This window comes from Canis lupus, chromosome 15, assembly GCF_003254725.2.
Source record: "Canis lupus dingo isolate Sandy chromosome 15, ASM325472v2, whole genome shotgun sequence".
NCBI lineage: Eukaryota > Metazoa > Chordata > Mammalia > Carnivora > Canidae > Canis > Canis lupus.
In genome coordinates, this window is record NC_064257.1 from 43,078,005 (window position 1) to 43,088,220 (window position 10,216).

Genomic DNA, 10,216 nt, shown 5'->3' on the forward strand with positions numbered 1-10,216 from the left:
TTCTCTATAAACCAAAGTAAAAAGAAATTCATCACAGGAGTGTTAAATCTGGTTCCCAATTTAAAATTAGTATGTGCCAGTTTTTTTTTTTTTTTTAAGTTTATTTATTTACTTGAGAGAGAGAGAGAACACGAGCAAGAGAGGCAGGAAGAGGAAGAGAATCTCAAGCAGATTTCTTGCTGAGTGAAGAGCCTGACCTGGAGCTCCACAACCTGAGCCAAAACCAAGAGTGGGACACTTCACCAACTGTGCTACCCAGGCACCCCAAGTGTCTGTCAATTTTGAGGTACCATCTCTTCTTTCCCTTCTCTTAGAGATCTTTCCCCAGGTGTTCATAGTGGGGTGCCCATTTCTTTCTAAAAACCCAGTTTCAGGGAAGCCCAGGTGGCTCAGCGGTTTAGTGCCACCTTCAGCCCATGGCATGATCCTAGAGACCTGGGATCGAGTCCCACATCAGGCTCCTTGCATGGAGCCTGCTTCTCCCTCTGCCTGTGTCTCTGCCTCTCTCTCTCTCTCTCTGTATCTCTCATGAATAAATAAATAAAAATATTTTTTAAAAAACCCAGTTTCACACCAAGCTAATGAGATTCATAGGTTTGGGAACTCTACTACAGGCCATCTCAGGCTGAGCTTTGAGAAGTCACTGAATGTTAGAGATGGAAGGGAGTTTAGGTACTATCTACTCTGTATTTTATTCAATAGGCATAAGGAGGAAAGTTCTTGGATTGTTGAAGAAAAAGGAGATGCCTTGTTTCTTTACTTAGTCACTCTAAGCATGTGCTTTTCAAACTGCTACACCTGCAGTTTGTAGTAAGAGGCTCAGGGTATCCGGGTTTATCTCCATGGAGCTCTCATTTTTTCTAAGCAAATGACAATGAATATTCCTTCTTTTCTTCTCCTCTCTCCCTCCCTTCTCCTTCTCCTTTCCTTCCCTCCCTTTACCTGCTTCCTTGTTATTCAACCAATATCTTACTACATGTCGAGAGTTGTGCTAGATTCTGGAGATACCCTAATGAAGAAAACAGCCATAATACCTGCCCCTTTGGATCTTACAATTAAATTAGTATATTATGGCCTAGAATACAAACTTTTGCAAATATTTTAAAGTAAAATCAGGGAACTTTTAGAGGATCCCGGTTGATGACATTATTTGCTGGTGGGAGTGTTGCAATATCATATTCTCAAATCCTTCTTAGTGTCAGAATTTGATTTTCAAAGAAAGGTTTTGAACACACTTAAGTTTTCTCCCATGTCAGAGTTTTTGTCCTTGCCCTTCCCTTTTCCTTCCATGCCTTCCCCCCAGATTTCTTAAGTTGCCTTTTTTTTTTGGTGGGGGGGGGGGGTCAGTTCTCAGCATAAATGTCACTTGCTCTGACAAAAATTTCCTGCTACCCTTTTGCAAGTTAGCCTTCTGCATTATGTGTATCACCTTTCCTGGTTTAATTTTCTGTGTGGTATTTATCATTGTTCTTGTGTGAGTAATTTACGTATTGGGTGGAGTGTTGGTGATCCCTCCCACTGTGGGGTGCCCCCACCCACCCTGAGTGGCTCCTGTGGAGCTCACTGGTCTGCTGTGGCCTCAGCATCCAGCCCCTGGCACAGAAATGCCAAAAGAACACTTGAATTCAGGGACTAGGAATCCCATAATTTCACGAGAACTGGCTTTCCATTTGGAGGATGACATCTGATAAATTTAGAATTAGAAATATCGGCATGGGGGTTGGGGTAACTGGGTGACAGGCACTAAGGAGGGCACTTGATGGGATGAGCACTGGGTGTTATACTACATGCTGGCAAACTGAACTTAAATAAAATGTATTTTTGAAAGACTCAAATATTGGTTTTACCCTTAAGATTCCTTGAGAAAGAAAAATAACCTCTTTTTTTCTCCCTCCCTAACCAAAGATGTTGAATTAGCCTCTCACTTTCCAGTTTCTTCATCTCAACTGATAAGGAGTGGGGAGTGGGGGCAGGATCCTGCTCAAACACCTTCCATTATTCTATAAAGTAGTCACATCCAGAGAATTTCTTCAGAGGTTTCAGAAAAGGCAAAGATGGTAGCAGCACTGGCACTGATGGCCAAGGGGGTCTTTGGGATCACGTGGCCTTGATGAGCTCTCAGGAAGTGTCATCAAAGGTCTTAGTACACTATTGCTTGAGCAGTTGTAGACCTGAAGAAGTTCTTTCTTTACCAGGAAACTTTTCCAAATATCCCACCCCACCACCACCGCAAAAAAAAAAAAAAAAAAAAAAAGGAACAATGCATCCAGTTTGATGGAGTAGGCCCCCTCTGCCCTCTGAACAACACAGAGAATACCTCTTCTCTCTTCTGTGTAATAGCTCTCCAAGTATGGGGCTACATTTAAATATTACCACATCCCCTCTGCTTGTTTCCTCTTCTTCAAGCTAAATGTCCTTAGGCTTTATGACTTGAGAACAAATGAGAGCAATTGTGTTAGTTTTCTGTTTTCCTGAAAACACTCAGAAATCATCATCCCGTCCCCAGATTTGCTCTCTAATCAATCATTACTCTCATAGCTAAGTTATTTATTAATTTGCTATGACTTTGTTTAGTCTCCATTCCTAGCAGGCAGGTACCAACATCATGCACATTTTACAGATGAAGACACTGAAGCAAAGAGAGGATCCTTTGCCTTAATATTCCCCAGCCTTTCAGGTGTGGAAGAAGGTTTGAGCTAGTTCCGTCTGTTCCTCATGCTTACGTTTTAGCCATTAAACTATTTTTTAAAAAGATTTTATTTATTCATGAGAGACACACAGAGAGAGGCAGAGACACAGGCAGAGGGAGAAGCAGGCTCCCTGTAGGGAGCCCAATGCGGGACTCGATCCCAGGACCCTGGGATCATGACCTGAGCTGAAGGTAGATGCTCAACCGCTGAGCCACCCAGGCATCCCACCATTACACTATTTGATCCTCTAATTATATCTTGGAAAATGCTAGATCCCTTCCATGTCTCCTACAGAGGTCCTTGACATGTGCTCCAATTTGAGACATTTCAAGTAACTGCCTGCTCTTTACCTCTGTGCCAGGCACTACTAATATTTTTAGCACATAAACACTGCATTTGAGAAGACATTGACTATATTACTCTCAGGAAGAGGCCAAAAATATTGCTAATTTAATACAACTTAACAATATTCCATGTCATGATCTCAGAGATCGTGAGATGGAACCCCTCATTGGCCTCAGCACTGAGCATGGAACGCTCAGGATTCTTTCTCTCCCTTTCCCTCTGCCCCTCCCTGCCTGCTCGCTCTCTCTCTCAAAATAAAAAAATAAAAAATAATAATACTCCATGTTATTTATTTATTGTAATGAATTGATTTTGATATTTTGATTTCTTCCCAAACCACATAATAAGCCAATAAACCAATAAGCATTGCTTTCTCTTTTTCCTCTAATCATACCTCAGTAACAGACCCCAGAGTGGGAAACAACTCCCCCCATGAATTCAGAGTTCCTTCTTGTAGCTTGGACTCTTTTGGCAGGTGGAGGAAATTCGAATTTTTCATAAAACTTTTTGAAACCCGAGGACCAAATAACCATTTAGAAGTTGAAGACAAGGCAACAAATTTATTCACACAGAGATATTTCTCATAATATTTAATGCAATTCTTTTCCCTCCAGCTAGGCTTAGCACTGAAGCATGCTTTTCATACTAGAAAATTGTGATCCAGCCATGATTACCAACCACCTCAATCCAATTCCTTCCACCCTACCAGCTCAGGCCCAATAAAGATCCATCCACCAGACTGGGATCTGAAATACTATTCACTTAGTTATTTGTTTAAGTAAGAACTAAAAGCAGGCAGTTTATATTTTAATCTATAATTTAATATCCTCTATAACAGCATGATGCTAAAAAAAAATCCACTTACCTGAGAGTAGTAATACAATTACTATTTTTTCATACATCCTGAGATGAGGAGCTGGCTCTCAAAACTCAAAACTCAGTGCCTGTAACCCACCAAGGACGGGCTGCTGTGGCGGTCCAAGGCCCCAGCCCGGGTGCTGTTATCTTTCAGACACACATTTTTGAGGCAGCAGTTGATAGGCCTGGGAGGTATTTTAAATTATGCACATTTGTCAAACATTTGTCAGTGAAGATACATGGGTAGCTACCTGGCATTATTAAAGTGTTAAGTAAAATCTTTACTGCAGGCAACCGGCTGCTGCTACGTGTTAAACTTCCTTTGCTTAAGTGGGCATTGCAAGGCAGTGGTCTTCAGGATCTATCCAATAGGACAAATCAAAACTGGGCCTTTGCCTTTGAGGCCTGAGGCTGGGGTCCTGATTCAGGCCGGAGTAGCTGTGTGGGAGCCAGATAGCTCCTCATTCTTCATGCAGAGATTCTTGCGGGCCAGGATGAAAGTGACTTCTTAGGTGTGAAATGAATGTATTGGAGAACTTACATTACCGTTGAGAGCTCTGAGGTTTGATAGAACTTTCAAACTCCTGACAAGTCACACAGTGATAGGAGAATACATGAGACACAAGACAATTTTAATTCAAAACAGCGTTTCAGCTGAACAGCTAGTGCCCACATGGCTGCAGTCAGAGCATCATTCCCCTCCAAATTACACCTCCCTCAGCAAGCACAAGTGAGGGCCAGCACAATAAATGCGAACACTCACAAATAAAAACAGATGCCCCTGAGACCTTGTTGTAAAGCAGATTAAAATGAGGAGTATGGCAGCTTGAGGAAGACCCATTTTAAAGGGATGCAGAAAAAAAAAAAACACCCCACAATCTGAATTAAATCTGAAACAGCTCAAAAGAAGGTGATTTGGTACTCTACCTAAATCTTCCTCTTAGAATCGTGACGATCTTTCCTGCTTGCCCCAGAAAATCAACTTGCTAAGTCAGCAACTTGTCAAATAAACTTTATGTATACTTTTACCCAAAATGTGGTTTAAAAAACTATTTATGAAACTAATGGTTTGCAGCCTCAGAAAATGGAGCCATGGAGGGGGCGGGGGTGGGGGTGGGGGAGGACAACACCCTTACTGGGGAAAAGATGGAGATAAATGTCAGCTTACATCCCAAACAGGGGGCTCTGAGGAACAGTGCAAGAGAGTTAAAGCCCTGGAATCTTGGAGGCTCTCGGAAGACATGGCCAATTTATGTAAACAATTACAGCAAAGTTTACAAATAGTTAAAATGTAACCAATATTTAGGAAACCAATAACTTGCTCAAATTTAGTATTTGCTATGGATGGATATCAGGTTGGGTTGCAGAAATTGTTTTCAACAGGTAGTCAAATAAAGGAGATTTATTTTGGATATTAATCTAAGCAATAAAGATTATTTCACATGATTTCATATTTTTAAGGAGAGAACAATTAGCATGACCTTTAAAAATGCTATTTCCCTTTGAAAATAGGTAAATAGATTAGTCACTACCCTCACAATGGATTACTAGTCAGGTACTAGAATCATGTTTTCAAAAAAAATAAAATCATGTTTCGAAAACAGTTGATATGGAGACTCAGAATAAAGATAGAAAATGGCAAGATCCAAAACTGTATATACAAAAATAAAATCCTGTTTGATTTTTTTTTCTTCTGTACTTGTTACCTCTGCCCGGAACATACTTACTATCTTCTTACATGATCTATTTCTATTCTGCTTAGGATCTCAATTTAAGAGTATTTCCTCCAGGAAGTCTTCCATGACTTCCTAAGTCTTGGTCAGGGGTCCCTGCTGTGTACTCATATCGTACCCTGTAAGTCATGGGACTTACCATAGTGCACTACAGTCATCTTTGTGTCCTCAGTGGACTATAAATTCTAAACGTGCATGCTCTGCTTGAGGCTATCTTATTTACCACTGGGTTCTGGGAGCACAGCTGACAAAAAATATTTGTCAAATCAATAAATGATAAATGCATATTGCACTGCAGAGAGAAGCGATTTCTCTCAGGCAATCTTGGGGAGCAGAGGCAGATCTTTCCAGTGCTCTCTCCCCTATCTATCTACCTATCTCCTATGCAGTGTGGTAGATTCAGGTTACCCCCAACATGGAAATCTCTCACTAAGGCGGAAAGAGAAAAGGAAAATCAGTCTAAAATCCGTGCCTTCTTCAGCGTGGACTGATTGGCCTCCGAGAACACTTTTCTTAATGTGACCTCCTGCTTTCCTAGATAATCCCTTGATTATCCACTCTTGGAGCTCTTGTAAACTCAGCACTAGTTCATTTGTTGTCCTGCGTGACTATCTCATCGTATTTCTAAGTCTTGTCTCCCTTGTTCCACCTCCAGCATCCGACAGGACAGCCTGCAGAAGCTGACGGGCAGTCGGTGAGCCATCGCCAGTGCTGGCCCCTGGAAGACCCAGACCGCCCTTGCGTGACCGTGAGGCCGCAGGGCAGAGTGGATGCTTCGCTCTTGGTCACCGGGAAGGACTTGCTCGCTCTTACTAATGTGAAGAGCGGGAATTGATCTTGGAAATTGATTTGTAGCATCCTTCAGGCAGACTTGTTGACTCCACCTGACCGGATTAAGGACAGGCAAAACCAGGAGTGTTCTCAGGACAGAGAGTGGAGGTGAGCCCAGGCCTAACACCCGAGGTGCCTGGAAGCAGGACTGCATAGTGACCTCTTGTGGCATGTCTGCATAATGGAGAGGAAAATGTTAAGACCTGAAAAAGCAACAGAAAAAAACATGCATCAGATTATACTTCTCCCTTCCACGCATTTCCCCAATTTTCTTTACATTCTTACTGAAACACGTATTCCAGATCGCCGTAAAACCCCACCTGTGAGATACATCATGCAAATGTGCCAGACAAATTTACCTATCTTTTGAGAATTTTGAGTCAACGCCTAAAGTAAAACAAAAACTTTCGGGACATTTAATCAAACATAGGAAGCTTATTTCAATTTCTAAAAAAGATTTTATTTATTTATTTATTTATTCATGAGCGACACAGAGATACAGAGAAGCAGAGACACAGGCAGAGGGAGAAGCAGGCTCCATGCAGGGAGCCCCATGTGGGACTCGATCCCGGGACTCCAGGATCATGCCCTGGGCTGAAGGCAGACACTCAACTGCTGAGAGGTACTGTATGGCTTTGGGCTATTTTTTCATCATTGCCACTAGTCCAGAAGAAGGATGGATTACAATGGGCAAAGGAGGAAAATCAGTTTGGATCTACCAGTCTAGCCCCAACTTGATTCACCATGGGGAAGTATGCCTTTTTGCCAATGACTTCTGTCCCAGCTATCTCAGGATCAGACTGTTATTCCTCAAGCTGGTTGCACGCGGGTCTAAGCTGTCTGTGGCGAGGTCTACTGTATTTATTTCACACGGAGAACCCAAGAGGATGGGAAGGGGCGACCGGGCTTGCGCTAATGGGCTCCTCATTAGTCACCCTAGGAAGCCGTAGCCTACTTTGCCAGAATGGTTTAACTTCTTTCCCTGACCTTCTTTCATTGTCTTAGCATTTCAAAATTAAGTAAACACAAATTCCACGAATCTGATCCTCAAAATAACCGTATTAGAGAGGCACAACAGGGTCAGGTTTCCCCTGCTATCCAAAAGTAGAGTGTTTTTGTGAAACTTTTCGTAGATCAAAATGGCCAAAGAAGCAAACCATTAATTTATATAGAAATATATCTAAACCAAAGAAATAACCAAAGAAGCAATTACCATTAATTTATATAGAAATATATCTGAGCATTTCCAGAATCCCCCCCCAAAAAACCTCTCTCAGACTTTTCTAATACCTTAGAACACATCTTGCTATCGGATGCACAAAACAAGTTGAGATAAAGCCCTGGAGCTCACAGACACAGCTCGGGCTGCGTGCGGTCCCCGTGGGGAGCTCGCAGGGCTGCTCCGGCTGCTCCGGGTTCTGCGGCCTCCACAGCTGTCAGCTGCCAAACACACACCCAATACTAGTTCCACTTGTCTTTTTTCCTAAAAGCAAAAATGCTTTTCAGATTTCTTGTGGTTCCTGGAAACAGGTTCTACCATAGGGCCCTTGTAAAAGCCAAGTTGCAAGACGAACTTTCAAAAACGCAGGGGATACGGGTCTTATCATTCTTGCTTTATACATGAGAAAATAAAGGGGCAGATAAGAGATTGAAAATGTATTCCTTAATTTGATTTTAAGCATATTGATTTAGTTGCCACTATTTAGGAGGAGGTGTATTTTAACTGAAAATCAGGAAAGGGGGGTGTCTGGGTGACTCAGGTGGTTTCATGTCTACCTTCAGTTCAGGTCATGAGCCCAGAGTCCTGAGATCCAGGCCCGGTGGCCCCGTGGGCTCCCTGCTCAGCGGAGACTCTGCTTCTTCTTCTCCCTCTGCCCCTCCTCCCACACGGCCCGGCACCCAGGCCCGCTCTGTCTCTCAAATAAATAAATAAAATCTTAAAAAAAAAATAAAAAATAGGGAAAGGATTTACTAATTTTTTAATGAAAATGATTTATTGTACATATTAGGCATTTATTAGCAGAGGATTTACTTAAAAGTCTGTCCCCTCTTAAACATCAGACATCAAACATTTGTCAAGAGTGAGCTTGTGTTCCCAAATAGCCAGGATCCCCTGGAGTTGAGGGAGGACTGGCTGTCCCTTGGGACTGATAGTCTTTCTTGAGTTAGCCTCCTCCTTTCACCAGCTTGCAGCAGTCAGCTTAGACTACGTTATAATCTGGAGGAATGTCGAAACCTCAGTGTCTTCAGCAGTGCTGGTTCATTTCCTACTCACGTTACTTTTTGTCTGTTGAAAAGCTAGGGTTTCCATGATGGAGACTGAAGGAGCAGCCCCAACTTGGAATATGCTGTTCTTGGTGCAGAGGGGAGAGAAAAATGGCCAAACAGGATGGCAATGTGTTGTTGTTGTTGTTTGTTTCTTTGTTTCTTTTAAAGATTTATGTATTCATGAGAGCCACAGAGAGAGAGAGGCAAAGACACAGGCAGAGAGAGAAGCAAGCTCCATGCAGGGAGCCCGATGGGGGACTCGATCCCAGGCCCCCTGGAGTCACGCCCTGAGCTGAAGGCAGATGCTCAACCACTGAGTCACCCAGGTTGCCCCAGGGCAATGGCTTTTAACTCTTCTGCTCACACATGGAACATGCCACTTTTGCCCACAGTTTTCAGCCAAAGCATATCACAGGCCAAGCTGACATCAGTGGGGCCAGGAAATATACTTCCTCCAAAGGGAAGTTCTGCAAGTCATACGGTAATGGTGAGGATATATAACACACTTTCAAGAAGGGCAGTAATCATTGAGGACAATAATTTTAATTGACCATATCTACTTATACTCTGGGCCCAGCTCCGGTCTGCATCTGAATTTATAAATCCAGTTTAGTTAGGACACCTGTCTAGAGCCTTTTAGATTTAACCCAGGTCCCATTTCCTTTCTTTACAACCATGAGATAATATGCTGTGTGTTGGAGGCGTGCTGGGTAAATGCCCACGAGGTCAGAAATTCTCATCTCAACATGAGGAGTATGCCATGAACAAGTGCTCCAGGCTGTTTCCACTTCCATTGAGCCATCCCACTGGAATCTGGTATCAGGCATGATCTTTCCATGGAGGCTTGACAGGTCCAGTTGGCTCTGCATCTGATCAACCATTCAACAAATGATTAGTGAGCACCTACCAGGCACTGTATCAAGTGCCAGAAATACAATGATCAGTAACTCAGGTTCCTCTTCAGGAACTTCCAGCTCACCTGGGGGGCAGATAAGTAAGAAGGCAATCATATTCTGAAGCACCAGAGTACATAATAGTGAGCAAAGGGCACCATAGGAACACAAAGAGAGGCTCCAGACTCAAAATGAAGGGCATTAATATGTGCCAAAATCCAGTTATAGAATAAGTAACTCACAGAGATGAAAAGTACATCATAGGAAACATAGTCAATAATATTGTAATAATAGGGGCGCCTGGGTGGCTCAGTTGATTAAGCATCTGACTCTTGATTTCTGCTCAGGTCATTATCTCAGGGTTGTGGGATCAAGCCCCATGTTGGGCTCAGTACTCAGTGGGAAGTCTGCTTGTCCCTCTGTCCCTCCCCCCCACTCATGCTCTCTCTTTCTCTCTCTCTCAAGTGAATAAATAACACCTAAAAAATATTGTAATAATATATGGTGACAGATGGTGACTACACTTATTGTGGTGAGCACTGGATAATGTATCACCTGAAACTAATATAGCATTGTATGTAAATCATATTTCAATAAT

The 10,216-nt window shown here is 42.6% G+C and overlaps 1 protein-coding gene across 2 annotated transcripts in view; it reads right to left on the reverse strand.

The window, feature by feature from the left end:
- Positions 1–4,027, reverse strand: part of LOC112654589 (glycophorin-A) — a 30,998-nt gene extending 26,971 nt beyond the window's left edge. For both annotated transcript variants that reach the window (XM_025439161.2, XM_025439160.2), the window contains exon 1: positions 3,901–4,027. In XM_025439161.2, coding sequence (XP_025294946.1) covers positions 3,901–3,937 — 37 coding nt within the window. In that variant the 5' untranslated portion in view covers positions 3,938–4,027. The remainder of the gene's footprint in view (positions 1–3,900) is intronic.
- Between the last annotated feature and the right edge of the window lie 6,189 nt (positions 4,028–10,216).